Below are 20,770 nucleotides of genomic sequence, written 5' to 3'. Positions count from 1 at the left end.
GGAATCGAACCGGGTCCCCCGGAGCACAACTTGAGCGAGCCGCCCTGCGCAGGCGCGAAAGAGAAACGGCGGGGGAGGGAGAGGAGCGCGCTTCCCCTTCCTTGCCCCCGCGGCGCGCAGCCGAGGCTCCCTCCTCGCGCAGGCGCGTTGCTCCCTCGGCCAGCCTGAGGACTCGTTACCCGCCCGGCCGGAGGCGAAGCTACCCGAACGCCCGAGCCTCGGGCGCGCGCATGCGCCCTCCTCCGCCGCCCCCGGCGAAAGGGCTCCGGGGCGTGGCCTCTCCCGCGCCTGCGCGTCGCGCCCGCCGCCGTCCCCGCGTCCCCTCGGCGGTTCCGCGCCACCGGCCTGAGGCGGCGCCGGCGGCGGCGGAGCATCGTCTGCCGGTGAGGCGAGCGACCGAGCGCGGGGCTGCCTGTCGTCCGCCCGCCGGCCCGCTCGGGGGGCGAAGATGGCGGAGGGGAGCGGCGGCGGGGCGCCTCCCGGGGTCCCCGCGCCGCCGCCCCCGACGCTGAAGGGGCTGCGGGAGCAGATGGGTGAGCCAGTCGGGCGGGGCCTGCCGCCCCCCCTCCCCTCCTCCTCGCCGCCCCCCATTTTACCCCTGAAACTCTCCTCGCCCTCCCTCGTGGCCCCTTCCTGGGGGGGTCTTCCCCTCCGCCCCCCCGCCCCAGTTGCCGCCTCGCCTGCCGCCGGAGCGCTCTGGATCCCTCTGCCCCGGCCTTGCGAGCGGCCGGACTACAGGGTCCATCATCCTGTTAGCCCCCGTGCGGGCGGGGGGGTTGTAGTTCAGCCCGCTCGGGGGTGGGGCTGGGGCTGTCGGCCGAGGCCTCCGCAAGGCTCGGGGGGGGCTGGGATAGGATGGGGGGCATGGTACTCTCTGCAGTGCCTGATGGGGCTCGTAGTTCAGCACTCTGGGAGGGCCGGGCTGTGGGGGACTGGCTTGGGAGGGGGGCTGTGGGGGGGTCCACGGTGAGACCCTTAATTTGACGGCTCCCCTTTCATCCCTCCCATTTTCCCCTTTTCCCCACGAAAACCTTTCCTACCCCTGCACCCCCCCCTTTATACTGATTTTCACTCATCTTTTCCCCACTGTCATCACAGGCACTCGGGTTCACACAACCTCCTGCCCCTTAACCCCCATTTCAGGGTTTTCTCCCCCTCCCTCTTCATCTTTTAGTCCTATTTCAGCTCCCTTGCCCGTTAGTCATTCATCACCACCCTTCTTCCTATTTCCCAATCTCCAGCTGCCTGCACTGCCCTTACACCCATCCACAGCTCTCAACCTCCCCCCCCCCACAGCAAAATGCTGGAGGTTCCCCTTTTGTTGGCTGGAAGTACCTCCTCTTCCGCCTGGCCTCCCACCCTACCTTCGCTCTCTTCACCTCTATTTGGCGGACAAAAGATACCGTGGCATTTCCTTAGCTCCAGGGGAGATCTCCCGCCCTGGCATCAATATCATCCCACTGCTCTTCCCCCCGCCCCCCATCCAGGCCTTAAAAGAGAGCCTGGGAGTCTGTTTGCATCTGAAGTCCTATTTTTCTCTGCTGCAGTCGGAAGACCAATAGATAAGCTACGTGCACGGTCTCCTCTCCCCCAGCTTCTCTGGGCAGACCTCTGGATTGTTTCTGCTTCCCAGGGTTTGTTTAGAAATCTGCAGCACTGTGCTACAGTTCAGTTCCTGTCTGATTAAAACCAAAATCCTACTTGCTATGTCAGTTAGTGGGGGGGGGGGTCAACTATATGTTTCTTTTCTTGCTGCAGTATTGATTTCCTGGCAGATCAGGCTCAGCGTTAGTTGGCAAGTATTTTTAACTCTGTGAGGCATCATCTCACCTTAGCAAAAGAATAAATCCGCCAATAGTGGCTGATCATCAGGGCTACAATGACTAGAGTTGTGCAGCGTTTGGCATGTGAGACGAAAAAGGCGCTTCAGAACAGGTGGAGGTACAAACGTAACACCGGTCTGCAGTTCTGTAAACAAAGTGTCTTCTGGGAATCACGGAGCACTGTGGAAGGTGGCTGCGCGCCTCAAGGAAAGGCGTGGCCCCTATAAGGAGCTGCAGACAGGTGTTCATGTCCTGGAGCATCTTTTCACCTTTGTATCCAGAGGTGCACAGCCCTGTACATTACCACCTAAATACTTACTGGACAACAGCTGCAGGAGAGGGCCTCATCCTGTAGCACCTGGTTGACCTTTTGGAAAGGATGCTGACCTGGGTGGGCCTTTGGTCTTATTCATTAAAGCCGCTGTTACGCATTCTGATCCGTTTATTGCTTGTCGATGGTGCGATGGCTGCCGCTGCTTTGGAATTGCTGTGACCCCTAAGTGAATTAAGGTGTCGTATTTATTCGCTTAATGCTTGGGAGAAGAGCAATGACAAATCTCGATAAAAGAGTTAAGAGCAGAGACATCACACTGACAACAAAGGTCCGCATAGTTAAAGCAATGGTGTTCCCTGTAGTAACAAATGGCTGCAAGAGCTGGACCATAAGGAAGGCTGAGAGAAGGAAGATCGATGCTTTTGAACTGTGGTGTTGGAGGAAAATTCTGAGAGTGCCTTGGACTGCCAGAAGATCAAACCAGTCCATCCTCCAGGAAATAAAGCCAGACTGCTCACTGGAGGGAGTGATATTAAAGGCAAAACTGAAATACTTTGGCCACATAATGAGAAGACAGGACACCCTGGAGAAGATGCTGATGCTGGGGAGAGTGGAGGGCAAAAGGAAGAGGGGCCGACCAAGGGCAAGGTGGATGGATGACATTCTAGAGGTGACGGACTCGTCCCTGGGGGAGCTGGGGGTGTTGACGACCGACAGGAAGCTCTGGCGTGGGCTGGTCCATGAAGTCACGAAGAGTCGGAAGCGACTACACGAATAAACAACAACATTTATTCCCATCTTACAAGCAGGGAACTCAGTCTAAGAGCAGATGGCTCTGTCTAGATTGTGGTCGTCTTCCTGTCTTCTGATTTAAATCAAGTCTGGCCCTTCACTTTCCAGAATTTAAATACTTGGCAACAGACAAATTGGAAAAACGCCCTGTGAATTTTTTTGCTCCTCCTGTGAGAAATGGGGGGGGGGTGATGTTATTTCTGTGAAGTCTTCAGCAAAAGTGCATATGGTACAAAAGCTTTGTGCTTGGTAATCCTGGTGTCTTTTTATTTCATTAATAGCAAAGTGAGGTGGAAAGGAGAAGAGTGGGCTGTGGGGAAGGTGTAACATTTCTCCAGGGTTATTACTGTTTTCCAAATGGTGACACCTCCCAGTGGCTTTTAATGGAAGAAATTGATACCTCGTCACAGATGTCATACCTTCTATCTAGGTTTTTTTGCAGTTCTTTCCATTGTGAATGTATTTCTCTTAACTCTTTGTATTCACTTAAAAGTTCAGTTTAGTGGGTGTGTTAGCAAACCAGAAGATATGGAGTTCCACTTGACTCAAATTGTATGGATTAGAGCAGTGTTTCTCCACCTTGGCAGCTTGAAGATGTGTGGACTTCAATTCCCAGAATTCCCCAGCCAGCAAGGGAATTGGCTGGCTGGGGAATTCTGGGAATTGAAGTCCACACATCTTCAAGCTGCCAAGATGGAGAAACACTGGATTAAAGCAAAGATGTGTTATTTCAAGTGCAGGAACATAATAAAAACATTAATCCCTGCCTATTGTCTGTCCTTTCTGTTAGAGGACAAACTTTTACATCCTCTGCCTTTTATTTTTTTATGCATTTGGTGCTCAGCACAGATGCTAACCTTTCCTCATCTCTTGAAAGAGTAAACCCACCTTTTGGGAACTGTACTGATTTAATACCTCTTCGTTTACTTCCATGCAGCTACGCAACCAATCCACAAGCCGTTGCTGAGCAGATAAGCTTGATAAAATGTGAAGTGATATACATGGTATACTCCTGAGTTGGTGAAGTAATGTATGGTGGAGTCTTTTGATTCTTCCAATACTGGCTCCTGCCTATTCCTATAGGATGGTTTATTCCATTGCTGGGACTTCTTAATTCTGCGAGCAACAGGCAAACTGCAAAAGATTCTAGAAAATGGTTTACAAACATGGGGGGGGGATCGCATGTTGTACAACGCAGCTGACCAAGAACAATTATTTTATCTTTCCTCAATAAATACATTAACATAACCCCTGTTAAATTGTTAATACATTTTGAGTTGGATCCCCTGCTTGGTCAGACAGGAGACCCAGCCATGGTGGACCAATGGGTATGTCTCAGTAGAGATCTCTATATTTCATCATCATTCTCGGAGAAACAGCACAAAGATTGAACTGCAACCATGAAATCTTACAAATTGTAGTGCCTGATGAGAAATATAAGGGGAAATTGGCTTATCAAGAAACAAGTGGAGCAGGGGTTCAAATGCATCCTGCATAACAGAGGCATTATTGAGTCTCTAGAGAGACGGAATTGTGGTTTTGGAGTTGCCTGGTGCTGGTTGTGATACGCAGTGCTGGGTTCTATTGTCTCAGGGCCTTTGGGGCTGGGGTAGCGGAACCAGGCGCGCTCAACAATGGTGTGCCTGGAAACTTGAGAACAAGCATCACTTAGGAGGAAAAGGTTTCAGTGGGTTTTCATATGGGGGGGGAGAGGAAGAGAGCCCCCTTCCCTATCCTGAGACCAGGGAAGTAAAACGGGCATGAAAGCAGGAAAGACTTGGCACCTCAGGACTATATGCAAGAATAAGACTCCTTGTTTCAAAAAATGTCCCTGCGTCTTTGTTTCTGATCCGACTTTAGCATCCATCCTTAAGTGCACGTTTTGCATGGGAACGTTTGTTTGTTGGATTGATGCGCTGCCTTTCGTTCAGAGGCTCCAAGGGGCATATAAAGCATTCCCTTCTCCTACAGCAATATTGTGACTAGGTTGGACTGACCCCAAATCACCCAGTGAGTTTTTGTGGTTGAACTGGAATGTGGATTTCCCTGGTCCTAGTCCAGCACCTTCACCGTTGTGCCACAGGTCTCAGAAGATAATGGATTGGGTCTTCCCTGGCAAGAATTGGCAGTGCCTTCAGTGCTGCGTCATTCTGTGGCCCAGTGCCTCTCAACCTCAGCGACTTTAAGATGTCTGGACTTCAGCTCCCAGAATTCCCTGGCCAGCAAAGCATAGCTGGCTGGGGAATTCTGGGAGCTGAAGTCCAGACATTTCAAAGTTGCTGAGGTTGAGAGACACTGGTAGGGCTGTTGTGAGACAAAACCTGGGTGGCGATCCATTGCAGCATTGTGCAGTAGTCGACAGTGCTGCTGTGAGAGTGGTGGTTGCGTACTGTGCGTGGTTAAGAATGAGGTTCAAGCAACATCGTTGGAGTTAGTGCTGTGAATTAAAACTAAGGTCATGTTGGGCTTGATCTCTGTGGGTCAGGGTTCAAACAGTTCATTAGGGTTCAAACAGTTGAGGCTTGACATTTTCATACTGATGCATTATAAAACTTTGCATAAAATCCCTGAAATCTGAATGAACGTTAGTGGTTAGTATACTCTTAACCAGATCTGTACTGTGAACACGCAGTAGGAATCTTTAGTTTATATTAATTCACAGAACTCTGTGTCCAGTATTGTTAACTGAAATGGTGCAATAGCTTTCCAGACTTGTGAGGGAAGTTTTACAAACAAAATTTATTTATTTTGGTTTTGATGGTCTCTTCAAGCAATATTCTCATAATGGTTCTCTGGGGTTACCTTTGAATATTTTTCACTCCGTTGTTCCTCCACAAAGGAACTTGGTATGAAAATGCTAGCTGTTCTACTTCCCCTCTCTTTGTTTTAACAGAAGTTAACAAATTTCCCCCTCTGGACAAAGGCAAATCTGTGGAGGGAGTTCACTTAAACTCTCAAGATGCTTGGCAAATCTGAGAAGCTGGGAGAAAGAGCTATCAGTCTACGATAATCTGCTTCACAGAATGTAGCAAGTGAAATGGTCGTTGGATCCTCCAATTTTCAGACAGGGTTTTTCCACTCTGCTTGCATATCTCCCTTGTCCATTACTGTAAACTCTTTTAGTTGTTTAAAACTTGTAGTTTAATCTTCCAGTGTCATGCAGCTGTTTCTCATTTGGGACTGTATACTGGGAGTGAGGATGGAACACCTGCCTTTCTAATACGAACCTAAAACAGATGGACCTTGAACCCAGTTCATGGCTCTTCATACTTGCGTTAGTTTTGCATCCTGTGTAGTCCACAGCCCAGCTGCCCACACAAGGCTTTTAGTCCTGAGTGCTTTGTGTGCATAATACAAGACAAATGTGGAATTCATGGCCGATTCCCCAAAAGAACTATATGGCTTTCCTGGTGACAGTAACGAAAAAAGAGCATGGGTGGGTGTGCATATGTAGTCAAATATTTGTTGCAGTATATTCAGTAATTCCAGAACTACTGTTTAAAAGAAGCCATGGTGCTGTGTTTCTATAGAATTGTCCTACCCTTTTGGTCAAGAGCTGCAGCAGAGATTTGATTTGAAAGAATAGCGACAGTCCAGAGACACTGGAATTAGCAGCCATTGCCAATTATTTCAATTGGGATTGAACACTTGAGATGGTTGCTCTCAGATGCCGTCTCAGAATGATAATTGCCATGACAGATCAGGTTGTCATGGAGAGGAGAAACAGGCTTCTTTCCTTCCATCCTTGTGTTTTTCCGTGCTGAGAGGGAAAGGTACAATTGGTGGTAAGGAACCAAGTTGCTTTTGCAGAATCCCCCATGTTGATTATAAATCTTTGGATCTTTTGATCAGCTACGGAAGAGAACCTTTTCCTCCAAAATGAGAGGCCATCTAAAGCTGTTTAATTGTGGTTGACTGGTGTAAATTTTAGATTTCTAGTTTCCATCTCCTGAACAGTTCAGGGTAATTATTTTCGCATGGCCTCCGTTAACCGGGTTGCCCTACATCAATAGATTTATTTGAAAATTCAGGATACATTAAAGGGTGGAAAAGCCATCTTTTTAAAAAATGCGTATGGAAGAACTTTTGAAGGGGTGTAAATTACAGCCTGTCTTCAGAATGTGAAGATGGGGGCATGAGTTGATATATCCTCCAGGGTCAAAATAGGAGAGGGCAGAACAGGTTATGAGGTCTGTCTCCTCCTCCCCTCCCTCCCTCCCTCCCTCCCTGTCTCCTCACCTTCATTGTTGGGTCGGTTCGAAAAGATGAGGATGCTTGTGGTTCAATGTCTGGGAATGAGGGTTGAACCATGTCAGTTGATGAAAAAGACAACAGAAAAGCAAGGCAATAATTTAGAGTCACCAAACTTGCAAGTTTTCAGACTTTGCCTTATTTTGATGCCTCGATTCCTGGGTGGGTTCAGCGTCTTCAGATGGAGGGGTGTATGGTGACTTCCTGTGTTTTGGCTCATGTCAGCTGTGGAAACAAGCTGATCCGCAGATGTGGGGCTGCGTGGACCCATCGTTAATACCCATAATTTTCTTTATGTCAGAACAAAATTCAAAACCCTGCGCTAATCCCCGCTCTAACCCAGATTGCCATGGACCCAGCCAAATACAATGACCTTCAAACCGTCAAAGGGTATAGAGTTTGATCTTTCAGAGAAAGGATTTTAGAGGTATAAACTCTGGATTTGGGGCTACTTTCCTGTACAAAAAGCAGATTTGAATAGTGTCATCCAGACAAGTCTCTGTAGTACCCAGCTGGCAGGTTGCAGGTTCAACAAGGTATGGTGTTTTTCTTAACAGTGGCTGCAGCCCAGGCGTTGGCGGATGAAAGAAGGAACCAGAGTGGTGTTAGCACTATTTCACTCCAGTCCCCAATAAGCACAAAATCGAAACCAGGTAAAATCCATGCTTTTAGAATAACCGCTCTGCATATTGCCCTTGGTGGCCGTTCTTGGCATTCAGTGCATACTTGCTCAGAAGTGTTAATTCCTGTTCTAATTTTCGAAGAATCTTTCAGAAATTAGACGAATGGAAGTCTGTAGTACCAGGCCAGCAAAAGCATCCTCTTGTAATGTGGAGAACAGCTTTCCTGGTTTGTGTGTCCTTTTAATAACGATGTATAATGCAAGAAAAAAAAGTGAATTAAGGTTTACTCCAGTGAGTTAGAAACTACATTGGCACAGCCATTTGTGTTAAGCACCAGTAGGTATCCTTGCACAAGAATGTGGCATCCTTGTGCAAGGATGCAGAGCTGCATGTTTTGTAGGAGCTGGTCCCTTGCTTCCCTAAGACTGTCCAGTGTGCAAAGCATTTGAATTTTCTGTCTTTTACAGTGCTGGATGGTTCTCTCCTGAAATCAGAAGAAAGGCAGAGGCTTGCCAGGGAACGCAGAGAAGAGCAAGACAAGCAGCATGGTATGGCCATAGCTAATAAAGCTTGTGCATACACAGGTTTTTAATACCCTGTTGCACGAATGCGTACGATGGCAGCGGCTGGTGGGAGGGGCAGGCTTTTTATGACCTGTTTCAATTCACGTGCATTTGTCTTCCGGTTTCCACCTTCATAGGTGTGGTTTGTTAAGTACTTGCATACATGCAAATACAGTTTTAAATGTACAGTTTATTTGGCAAAATGAGTGTCTCTAAAGGGCATTTAATCCAAACTATACATTGCTAAATCCATTACATCCTGCCGTTTGCATTTTTAAACATTTTAATGCCTTGTTGATCTAAGAACTAGAACAGCCTGAAATAGCAAACCCGGAGAATAGTTTTATTCTGATCTAGAATTTGGTTGGGTGCGGGGTTTGCAAATCAGGGCATCCTGGTCCGGGAATCACCGTTTAATCCCTCATTGCAAGATCAAGAAGACAGTTCTGTAGTGCGAGGTTGAGGCTTTGCTTTCCAACCGCGTGCCGGTGATGGCTCCTGTCATAAGGAGGAACCTTCAAATGGGAAGGGTCTCCTCGAAGGCTGATGCTCCAGACCCAGGGCTAAGTGGAGCTTTGGCTAAGCGTATTCTTGGGTTGACATCTTCCAGATTGCAGCAACAAATCTCTTTCTTCTGATTCCAGAGGGAGTTTTGTGACTAACTTTGCACTGAACCTATGTGCCTAAGCCATTGCAGTTGCTTTAAAAAAAAAAAAAAAAAAGAGGTTCCTGCAAGTGACCCAAAGAACCCTTTTTAAGAAATCTGTTGAAATACATTTTCTCCTCTGCTCCTTGATCCTAGCTGGAGGGTAAGCAGGAGGGATGGGGCAGCTCAAATGGCACCAGGTAACCCTTTGTCAGCGAGTCTTCCTCCGTTGTTTCCCTTCATGGATGTTGGGACTGCGACTCCTGGAATTGCCTCTGGCCACGTTAGCAGAGGATTTCGGAAAAGGTGGTCCCAGCTGAGCTCAGTGGAGATGGAAATTAGCATCCGTTTCCGGAGTCTCTCGTATTGTTGTGTCTGAGACAGATCTTGATCCCTGGCATGCAGCAACTAATATCACTGGCCACGATAGTTAATTCTTTGTCTATAGGCCAAGCAGACAAGCAGGCCTCTGTGATTCTTATAGGTTAGTGCAGTGTTTCTCAGCCATGGCAACTTTAAGGTATGAGGACTTCAACTCCCAGAATTCCCCAGCCAGCCATATATATATTGAAGGCCACACATCTTAAAGTTGCCAAGGCTGAGAAACACTGGGCTAATGGAAGGGTAACAAAAGTTTAGGCTGCAGGAGGCCAAAATATTCCATACAGTGGCGTAGTCACCTTCCCTCAAGGAGGACTGGCTTGGGAGAGTCGATCCAGACTCTGCTTCTTCACTTCTGCCTGACTCCATTCCATGCAGAAAAGGCCAGTTCCATTCCCTTCCCTGCAAAAAGGGGCACAGTTTTGCCATGAGAAAAATAACTCTGCAGAATGTCTAGGCCAGTGTTTCTCAACCTCAACAGCTTGAAGAGAGGTGGACTTCAACTCGCATCGCTGGCTGGGGAATTCTGGGAGTTGAAGTCCACCCCTCTTCAAGTTGCCGAGGCTGAGAAACACTGGCCTAGGGAGTTGGACTGGCTTCACCTTCTCCTTGGGATGTGGTTGTCTAGTTAGATCTGACTTGAAGTTTTGGATTGTAGTAAAAGTGCATCACTGGCGTAAAACGAGCGCTGGATTCTTTTTCTCTGTTCTTCCTTGACCTCAGGCAGATAAGGTGGATTCTGGCAAGCCTTCTGCTCCAATTGGAGCTGATTGAACATACAACATCTGATCAGTGTGACTCTCTGTCTCTGTTGCTCTCTTTTGGACTGCTATAAAACTCTGGGGGGGTTGTTTTTGCAGTGGCCAGCATCATACATTTTCCCCTTCTGGTCTTTGTAGCATTTCATGTTTCTGTCCTTTTGGTGAAATCTACAGCTGCCAAAGAAACACAGTTATTGGAGAAGGAGAAGAAAGCAAAGCTGCAGTATGAAAAGCAAATGGAAGAAAAACAGAAGAGGCTGAGGGAGCAGAAGCTGAGAGAGCAACAGAGAAGGGCTGCTGTGGAACAGAAAAGAAAGCAGAAGATCGAAGAGGAAAAAGTACTGTGCAGCTTAATGTTGTTGTGACTAAGATAAGTTAACCCTGGTGTTGAGCTTTGAGCTGAGGCAAATAATAATTGGCATCTCAGATAAAATTGGACACAGGCATTTACAGGTAGTCCTCGCTTAATGACCACAATTGGAACCTGCATTTTGGTTGCTAAGCGGAGCAGCCATTAAGCAAATCCAACCCAATTTTATGACCTTTTTGCTGCAGTTGTTAAGCAAATCACAGGGTCCCCAACTGATTTTGCTTGCCAGAAGCTGGCCGGGAAGGTTGAAAATTGCAATCGCCTGACCACAGGATGCTGCAACAGTCATAAATGCAAACCGGTTGCCAAGCGCCCAAACCATGAACATGTGACTGCGGGGATGCTGCAGTGGTCATAAGTGTGAGGACCGGTCATAAGTTGTTGGGTTTTTTTCAGCACCATCATAGTCCGAACCATCACTAAACGAGAGGCTGTTAAGTGAGGACTACCTGTAATATCCACAATTCCCCCTTTCATCCTAGTGGAATCTCTCTCCCCCCCACACCCTGCCCTCCGGAATATGGGCAGCTTCCAACACGCTGCCTCCACCTTTTTTTATTCCCCAGCAGCAGCCCTGTGAGGTAGGTTGGGCTGGAAGGGACTGGTCCACAGTCACTCACAGACCTTCCATAGCTGAGGGTGGACCTGAACCGAGTTCTTCCCAGTCGTCTTCCAACCCCTTCGCGCTACAGCACATTGAACACCAGTAGTAAGGATATCTGGCGGTGATGCTGGGTAGATTGCCCTGTGAATGACCGACTACAAGCATTTCGACTGTGGTTGATGCATTTTTGTTTGAAAGGTAGTGGGCAGGTGGGGTTACTCAGCTTTGCTTTATTGGCGTTCATATCAGCTAGCTCTTCACTCTGGCTGGGACGATTCAGTTCAGCTTGGCTGTTTCGGTGTGCAGACTTAATATTCTGCGATGTACGTCTGTCCACATCTCATTAATCCTGCCTGAGGCAGCCTCCTGATTGAAGCTTTGCAGCTCTTCCTTCCTTAAGATTGTCACTTCACTGTAGTTACTCTCAGCATCTCCCTGGCACATTCTGCATTTATATCAGCTTCCCTTATTCTACTGATCGCAATGTTTGTGCAGCTGCCAGGTAAACATTCAGAAGACTTCCCATATTTTTAATTGAATCATTCCCACTTCTGGGGCATTTGTTTTGAAGAAGATCACTGAATTCAAATTGATAACTAATCAGCTAATTCTAATTATTAATCCTTGAACAGGAGTGTTTGGTGATAGGCAATATTAGGCAGCCTGTAGTTCCTAGTCATATTAGGTGGCTAAAAGTTTCCACTGACATGACAGCCTTTTGGTGAGAATAATAAACAAAGTCATAAAAATACAGTGGTGAGCTCTTACTTGTCTGGCATAGGGAAGATTATAAGCGGATGAAAGAGGCAGCCACGTGCCAGCCATTGAGACATTTCCTGTATATCATCAAATTCTGCTTGCAACAGGGGTCACATGCCATATTTTCTTTCTTGTGCCAGTCAGTGGAATTTCCTAAAACCTGATGGTTGAAAAGTTGTCCGTGAATTGTTTGTCGCATTCCAGTCAGTGCAGAAGTGTTTTGTCAAGTGGAAATCCATCTGATTTGTGATTGAATTTGTTATTGATTGAATTTCAGACTTTCTGTGAGAGTCTTGGATTTTAGCATTCCTTTAAATAGAATCAATTCTGAATCGTTAGTAATTCTGGGTATTTCTGTATTTTGAAGTGAAGTCCCCCCCCAAATGCACCTGCTAGTAATAATCTTCCCAGGCCGAGGAGGATAAGCTGGCATATGGAACCATTGTGTGGCACTAGTGCAAGAAATTATACAAACAGCAGGAGTGGATTTGCTAATCCATCAAGCCTCCTGCCACATAATAGCTGAACACGTGCATGTTGGAGCAAATGCTGTTTATTGGCAAGATTACGGCTAATCAGTGCCTGCAGTCTTTGGGTTGCCTTTTGAATTCTAATTAGTGGCATAAAGTAAAAGCAGGCCTTTGGTTAATAATCAGCTCCCGGGGGAACGATTCTCTGCTTTTCCACGGGCAGTAATAGTTCTCGCAACCTAATTCCAGAGGTGGTTTGATCTATAGGAGCATTACGAAGCCGTGGTGCATCGAACGTTGGAGCGCAGCCAGCGGCTGGACACGCGGCAAAAGCGATGGTCGTGGAGCGGCTCCATGACAGATCCCAACGGGAAGGCAGGTGGGTCCCGAGGTCTCAGCGATGCGCTCTCTGTCTGGAATGCTCTAGGGAAGTGATGCTCATGCATTTTGAGCATGCCGGGTTGGGAAGGCTGAGACAGAGGGTTCGGTCTTGGCATACTGGGAGGATTTGAATCAAATAGTGCAGCCTAAAACTCTCCAGTATAACAAATACCTTTTAAAAACAAGGACAATTAACTACCCTCCGGTTGCTAATCGTTTAAGAAGGCTGAGCACAAATCCTACCCAATCTCTCATGTCTCTTTTGAATGCTGTTGTCGATTTGTGACATGAGCCTATTAATTTTTCTTCCACAGAAGCACCAGCTGTGGCTGAAGGTGGGTTCCTTTGGAATGATCTACCTGCCTGCCTGCCTGCTCTCATTTTAATTAACTCACCTGCCCAGGCATTTGCCCTTCTGCACAAGCTCGTCCTGTGTGTTGGCCTTCAGTGCCTCGCTGCCTTTTTCTAATCTGCACAGCATTGTGTTCTGTACAGGGGCAGTTGCTTGCATGCTATCAGTTGGCATCTCTCTCTGCCAGCCAGAAATTGTTTCAGGGAAAAACAGATGTCTGTGTGAGAGCCTTGCTTGGCAACGCATCACAGAGCAACAGCCACAGATAGGCTGTTCTTATATGCCCCTTGGGTCCCTAGCAGGGGCATCCACCAGGCAGCGTGTCAGAGCTTGCCAGTCACGATGCCATGCCCGCCATCAGATTTCCTCACGCTCACACAGCCCACAGATGCCCCCAGTCCCTAGAATTCCTCTCAGATGAGAGAATAATTGTTTCGTTCTTGAGCGCAGCACTGAGTGCCGTATCCAAGAGAAAAAAGTCGTAGTTTCTTGTTGTGTGAAATGAAACAAGAAGTGGGGGTTACCGAACAATTTCTTGTTTTGCTTCAGAAGGTGGGGGGGAGACAAGGCGCTTCTGGGGCAATCCCATTCTGGTTAGCCCGCTTGCAGTTCTCCCTCTGCTAAGAACACCAGCCAGCCAGCCAGATCTTACAAGGGAAAGAAATACTTTCTTCCTTTTCTTTTTCTTAGGTTTTGATGATGGATTTCTCAAAAGGTGTTGCTTTTCTCTAACACACTAGTGTAGATGTTTTTGCAGCTTTTTTTCCTAGAAAGATTTTGTTCCTTATTCTTTCCTTATTAGTTCTACGTTCTCTGCCTGCTCTAGACCAAAGTTTCTCAACCTTGGCCGCTTTAAGATGGGGGGATTTCAACTCCCAGAATTCCCCAGCCAGCATGGGAGTTGGAGTCCCCCCATCTTAAAGCGGCCAAGGTTGAGAAACCCTGTTCCAGACTAACGGGATTTGTTAGGTGGACAAAATCGGCTGGTTTTTGTTCCAGGTCAAACCTCAGTGGCTTGCTTACAGCAGATTCATTTCACCACGCTCTTCTAATCTAAATCCCGAAGGCTTGATGTGGGTCTCTTATAAGCTGACAAGAACAGTTTTCCATTTTAAAATGAGAAGGGCATCCTTTGATTTGAGAATTTCGGGATAGACGGTTTTAAAAGAAATTTGCTGCTGCTCTCTTATTAACAATAAAACCATCTGAGTTGCTTTGCTGCAGCGCTCTGCACTTACCTCTGATCTAGTCCATGATTCCCACTAGGAATGTTTAACGAAACTTGTAAAATAGGAGGCACTTCTGTGTGTTAGAATCATCAGGATGCCTTGACATTCAACACAACCTAACAAATGCAGGAGCATTAGCTAATGTATGTATGTATGTGTATATGTATATGTATGTGTGTGTGTGTGTGTGTGTGTGTGTATAGCATTAGCTACTGTGTGTGTGTGTGTGTGTATAGCATTACCTCTGTGTGTGTGTGTGAGAGAGAGAGAGAGAGAGAGATGCTCCTGAATTTGTTAGGTTGTGATGAATGTCAGAGCGTCCTATTGATTGACCCATCCATCCATCCATCCTGGCAGGGAATGCCTTGCCAGAAGAGAGGATACTAAAATAATCATGTTTCTTCAGCCAGCAAGCGCTCTACTTCCGCCGTGAACCTCAAGCAACCTGAAACGGTCCTCCACAAGCGCCTCTCGTCCTCAGCAGCACTCCTCAGTTCTTCCAGCCAAGGTAGGGAGCAGGCTCGAGAGCAGAGGCAAGACCCACCATCCCTCCTTTGCAGCCCCTCGACCACCTAAAGTCGCCCTCAAACGCCTTCTACCCGTTTCGTTAATCCAGTGAACCTGGCGCACCTCCAACCCAACGGTTGCTGGATGTGACGTCTCTTAGAACAGAAGAACAGTGGTAAACCCTTCCCAGACCCTCCACGCCACTCTGGGGTTCAGAAAGCCAATCATGGCCCATGATTTCACGCACCCCCTCTCCCATCCACCCCTCCGAATCTGCATGCTGTGCTTCACCAGATCTAACATCAGACAGCTTTCTTACAAAGCGGTGGCGATTCTTTCTTCTCCAAATCTGACTTCTTGTTGCCTGTTTGAAACCAAAGGACAGCAGCGATGGATTTCTTCGCCTGCCATCCTCCTCATGTGCGAAGATGAGATGGAGTAACCTGTGAGCAGTTTCATCCTGGCCTATGTTGATAGCGTGCCGTATCCCCCTCTCTGTAAATAGGACTATGCTCCAACGTATGGCACCTCGACAATAGGTGTTGCGGTCTGTTTACAGCAGAAGCAGGCGGCCTCTTTTAAGCCCCCTTAGCCAGCGATGGTTCCCCCACGCCAACATAACATATAGCCGTTTAAAAAGGATAGGAAGAAACTAATGGGGATGGAGTGAGAATGGCTCAGAAGTCTTGTTCCTCCTTTACTGCGGCATCCCATTCCCCAGTTACCTTCCTGTGTTGCAGTTAAACTTCAGGAAACCCTTCTGCTGCCTTCCAAGGAAGCCCTCACCTAACGTGGTTGTGACATGGGAGAAGGAGGTATCTGTTCCTGAGAATAAGGGGATCTCGCCCAGCTCAGACCCAGCTCACTGCTGCTGTGTGGTGCCATGTACTTCGCCACAGAGACGTCTAAATTCCCTGTCCTCCTCCGTAGGTGTGGTTTAGACCGCAGCGTTTCCCAATCCTACCTTGAATAGTTGGGATATTGGCCTACTATCTCCTGCAGTCAAAGCATGCGCTCTTCCCCTCAACGGTGTGTCAGTAAAGAAGAGCTTTTATGAGCCTCATGGCCCACAGTGCTGTCATCAGAGAGTTCTTACAAATTATGCTTTTTATGAGCTGAGCTAAACGGGTTGCGTCATCAAAGCCACCTAGTCCAGGAATCACTGCTCTCCGGATTAATCAAAGGGCTTCGTGCTTCAAACACCAGTGGGGTCATCTGGACTATAATCCCAGTCGAGCAGAGTGGCGATCCTCTGTCAGTCTTAAGAATCTCCTTTGTTGATATCGCGTGTTGATGTTTGCCAAGCTAACAATTCCATGATTTTTTTTTCCCTTGCAGGATCAGCTAAAAGGAGCTCTTCATTAAACAGGCTGAATAACAGAAGTTCTGTGAATTCTGAGCAAGCCCTGCCCAACGCTTTACAAACAGAGCAGAAAGGTGCAGCAAAGAAGCGTTTTCAGAAATCGGCTAATAATGAGCACTGTTTCGTTTCTCTGTATATCCCACAGGAGGTTTATCAAAATAAATAGAAACTGTGCAGGAATATTTTACGTTAGTGAGTCGTCCTCAGGAGGGGCTAAGCGATGAGTGAGTCTTTGCAAATTCGATTTGTGCATCTTAGTTGTGCCCCACCTGTATAAGGGGGGTTGAAAATTATGCTGTAAAGCCATTTGAATTGGTCACAATTTGATTTCTGCCAGACCTTTTAAAAAATTTAGTTCTTTTACAAATCATCAAATATATGAGTATATCTAGCTGTGATACAGAAGTATGCATTTGGGCCTGGTGGTCTCGTCACTGCCTCTAGGCCCTCTGTTTCAGCTGAGTTGAAGCCTGCGGTTTGTATAAACAATATATGAATTGAGAGCCAGCATTATTGATCTGGCATAATATGCTGCCAGTTGGTCACCATTTACCTGAAAGCATGCCACTACACAGAGAGAGACCTACCTTTGGCTAGATATGTTCTCCACATAACCTTTCAGTGTGTATTTTGATTGGTATACAGGTAGTTCTTGACTTACGACCACAGTTGGGACTGGAACTTCTGTTGCTAAGCGAGGCGGATGTTAAGTGCGTCACACCTGATCTTACAACCTTTTTTGCCACTTTTTTAAAGCAAATTACCGCAGTCATTAAGCGAATCTGGCTTCCCCCATTGACTTTGCTTGTCAGAAGCCGACTGGGAAGGTTGCAAATGGTAATCTCGTGACCCCAGAATACTGCAACCATCGTAAGTGCAAGCTGATTGCCAAGTGCCTGAATTTTGATCATGTGACTGCAGGGACGCTGCGATGGTTGTAAGTGCGAGGACCGGTCGCAAGTCACTTTTTTCAGTGCCGTCGTAACTTCACACAGTTGCTAAATGAATGGTCATAAGTGGAGAACTACCTGCATATGAAAAGATCTCCTGAAATAGTTTTATACTTCCTTGGCAGTAGACCTGCAGAACACAGGAGCAGATCTTTGTTCCTGGACTAGAATGTGAAGGGTTCGGTTTATTAGATTCAACAGAGCTAAATTTTAATCTATAACCAAGCAACTATGCCTGCTTAGTTTTAAAAAATACAGTGTAAGACATTGGACATTGCTGATTTAAATTAGCCTTTTTTCCCCTTGATGCTTGAAAATAACCTATCCAACAAGTAAATGCAGTGTGCGTTGCTTTTTTTTTAATTTGGGGAGTGGAACAGGTATTTGGTAAGACAAGATTGTTGCTCTCATCCAGTCTTACCAAAGAACGATGCTTCTGATTATCTCCTGAAATCGTATATCTAGTGCTTGAGTCAGCATAAGCACATTTTGAAAATGATCCGTGTGTTTGGGCTCTAGGAGAACCAGAAAAGAAGAGGAGTTCATCGCTGAGCAGAATGAGCAATAAACTTCCCGAATTAGCAAATGTGCAGAAAGAAGAAAAAACAGGTGATTAAAAGTTTACATGGCATGCTCCTTCCAGTGGTTATTAAAGAAAAAACAATTTTTTTTTCCAAAGTAAATAAGCACAAAGAGGCAGTTTCCTAAACGTGTGGAGGCTCAGATTGTATAGCAAGCCCAGATCAGGCATGTTGGTTCCTGCTCTCTGCCTTGCTGGCTGCAGTGCCCCCCCACCACAGATGTTGAGGGCAGGCCCATGCAGACAGCCACGTCTCGCTCCACACCTTGACCTCTCCTGCCTATTGGGAAATGCCTGGCGTTGCCTTTTCTTTCTCACTTTTCCCCTTTTTAATAAGACTTCGTGGCCCCTGCGCATTCTTGGCAAGCAGAGCTGTTCTTTTCGGCGTCTAGGCATTAACTGAGTGGCGGTTCAGTTTGGTGTGACCATTTCCCCCCCAGCAAAGAGGACTGGACTGTCCCTTCTTTGAAGCTGCAAGGCTCCTCTGCCTTTATCATCCAACCTGTTGCTCTTGGGGGACATTTGCACCCCTGCCCCGCTGGGCTCCAGGCTGGCTTCTGCAGGTCATTTGCTGCCCTAACAAAAGGTTCGGTGGAGTTGCTTTATTTTTTTTCCCTTTGGCGTAATGATCCCGGGCCCTGTGCTGACCTGGTTGAGCTAAGAAGCAAAGCAGGGTTAAGCCTGGTTAGTACTTGGATGAAAGACCCGCTTGGGAATTCCAGAGTTGTCAGTGAAACTAGGAAGCCCAAAAATAATCGCGGAAAAAAAAGCAGCGGGAAGCTGCTTTCAAAAGCAGTGGGCCTCGTCCATGAAGTCGCTAGAAGTCAAGCTCAGTTCAGAGGAGTGGTTCTTGGTTTTAGTGATTTGCACTCAGTTTGTCCTCTTTTACCAGCTACAGAATTATTTTCAGGCAATTAAAACAGCACCCAGAATTTTGCAGCCTGATTAGACCTTGGGGGAAGAGAGCTGCGTTAGTCTCTGGCCACAAGAAATCCTGAGGAGTCTGGTAGCGCCTTTAACGGCCAGCCAATTTTATTCAAAAGCGTAAGTGTTCAGCTTATGCCTTTGAATAAAATCGGTTGGTCATTAAAGGCACCAGCAGACTCCTGATTTTTTGCAACCACATCTAGGCTTCAGGAGGCTGGCATAGCCCTGGAATTTGGTCCTATAACAAGAAATGTTCGTGACAAGACACATCCTAAGGTTTCTCCCTTCCATCTGAAAGTGTCCACCACCTCACATTCCTCTGGGACCTTTTCTTGACTCCTCTTTCGTTGCTTCGCATCCTTCAGCCCGCCGTTTGGTCATCCCTTTGGAAAATAACTCCATCAGTCGCCTGCTCACCCCCACCCAGGCCTCTCTCGCCAGGAGTAAGAGCGCAGCCACCCTGTCTGCAGACGGCAAGGATCCCGCAGGTAACAGGGCCTGGAGCCATCCGGCATGGCAGCGTTTCTGGCAGTCATTTAGGAGAGGAGCCACGCCGTACCGACAGATCCTTTATTTCACAGGGTCTCTTCTATCTTGCACTGTTGGGTGTTTGGAAACTCGGCGGGGGGGATCAGTTCTGCCCATAAGCGCTCAGATATAAAATGCCCCAGATTGCCACTTCTTTGGGCTGGGGAACGTTGAGCACCAACCCCCCCATCAGGAGCTTTTAAGATGGCAGGCAGATGGAGGGAGACGGGCGCTTGAAGAAGAGAGCTTTGTGTTCTGCCTGGAATTTGTGTGCCAGCCGATCTTGAAATACTTCTGTGCGTGTGCTTGCAGAGACTTGGAACACCTACATGGCAGTGGAGAATTCTGATGCCATGCGGAACTTGTGGTGGGACCACCCTCCCCTGAACTTCTTGCCCTTAACAGAACTCCCTCTTTCTTTTAACGGTGCTCCCCTTGTTTTACTGCTGATGCCTGTTTGTCTCTCCTGCCTTCCCAGTATTTTAAATCTTCCCCTTAAGCCGAACTGAAAATGTTGATAAGCTGTTTCCCGTCCCCAGCCCTGCCAGAAGAAAAGTTAGAGGCAGTCTCTCTCCTTCACCTTCCAGCACCTGCATCTCTTGCTTCTTAAGCTTCACGCCCATTTATTTCTTAAACTTCATTTGTAAAGGATAGGAAAGATGCCTAAATCACTATTTATTTGTGGTGAGTTATGGTTGTCAAGTTCTGCATAAATGTTGCCTAAGGATCCTGGGTTTAAAAAAAAAATGAAACATAAAGTCTTTGAGCTTAGATGTAAAGTGGATTGGTAGGAATATTTCGTTTTTGGCTTTCCCCATCCACCCCTTTCTCCTTCTAGTTACTGTGGTCTCCGTCTCTGTGACTTCTTGAAATCTTGGGGTCTCCAGTCTAACAAATCCAGTCTTCTTCTTCCCTTCTGCTTTTGCCTTTTTCCTGCCTGACTCCCTTCCCCCGCTCCTCTCGCGGTGCTCCTGGTGATCTTGGTTGTCCTGCCAAATTCCTGACGTGACAGGCTCTTCCCTCTGTCCTTGTGCAGCTTCCACCAGCTCCCCAGCCCACGTCCCCAAAGTGCCACTGCGCAGTCGCAGCACAGACCGGTTGAAGGGGGCAGCCGCCTCGTCCGAAAACGTTTCCTCGGAATCTGCACAGGTTAGTCGACCTTTGGGACGTCTGGCTGCTGATTTCAGCTTAGGTGATGCCAAAGCCGTGAGCCCCCCGGTAGTTTTGATAGGACGGCCTCAGTTATTCCCTCTGTTCTCGCGCCATGGCAGCCGGAGCGGTGAAATAAAGGATATGACCGAAGTATATGCTCCTGGGTTCCCGTTTTTGACATTTTAGGCATTTCATTGGTCTTTTGAATTATGAATATTGCAAGAGTTTAAGGGGCAATATTCTAGCTGGGGAGCTCCTCTGAAACCAAGAGTCAGTGATGACAATTCAATTTCTGTCCCGCCTTTCTGCCAATTCAGTGTACAGGTAGTCCTCAATTTACAACCACAATTGGGACTGGAACTTCCATCGCTAAGCGAGGCAGTTGTTACATGAGTCGCACCTGATTTTACAATCGTTTTGCCACAGTTGTTAAGCAAGTCGCCACAGTTGTTAAGTGGATCACGTTGTTAAGCAAATCCGGCTT

At 47.3% G+C, this 20,770-nt stretch overlaps 1 protein-coding gene across 3 annotated transcripts in view; it reads left to right on the top strand.

The window, feature by feature from the left end:
• The first annotated feature begins 386 nt into the window (after window positions 1-386).
• Window positions 387-20,770, top strand: part of MAP7D3 (MAP7 domain containing 3) — a 34,110-nt gene continuing 13,726 nt past the window's right edge. Inside the window, exons 1-11 of one of the 3 annotated variants that reach the window (XM_063313304.1) lie at window positions 387-533; window positions 7,698-7,793; window positions 8,231-8,311; window positions 10,289-10,452; window positions 12,585-12,696; window positions 13,013-13,033; window positions 14,686-14,787; window positions 16,125-16,223; window positions 17,619-17,708; window positions 18,972-19,094; window positions 20,171-20,283. In XM_063313304.1, the coding sequence (XP_063169374.1) occupies window positions 449-533; window positions 7,698-7,793; window positions 8,231-8,311; window positions 10,289-10,452; window positions 12,585-12,696; window positions 13,013-13,033; window positions 14,686-14,787; window positions 16,125-16,223; window positions 17,619-17,708; window positions 18,972-19,094; window positions 20,171-20,283 (1,086 nt within the window). In that variant the 5' untranslated portion in view covers window positions 387-448. The remainder of the gene's footprint in view (window positions 534-7,697; window positions 7,794-8,230; window positions 8,312-10,288; window positions 10,453-12,584; window positions 12,697-13,012; window positions 13,034-14,685; window positions 14,788-16,124; window positions 16,224-17,618; window positions 17,709-18,971; window positions 19,095-20,170; window positions 20,284-20,770) is intronic. The other 2 variants (XM_063313305.1, XM_063313306.1) reach the window with 2 other exon arrangements.

This window comes from Candoia aspera, chromosome 12 (genome assembly GCF_035149785.1).
Source record: "Candoia aspera isolate rCanAsp1 chromosome 12, rCanAsp1.hap2, whole genome shotgun sequence".
NCBI lineage: Eukaryota > Metazoa > Chordata > Lepidosauria > Squamata > Boidae > Candoia > Candoia aspera.
This window is presented reverse-complemented; position numbering and strand designations above follow the sequence as displayed.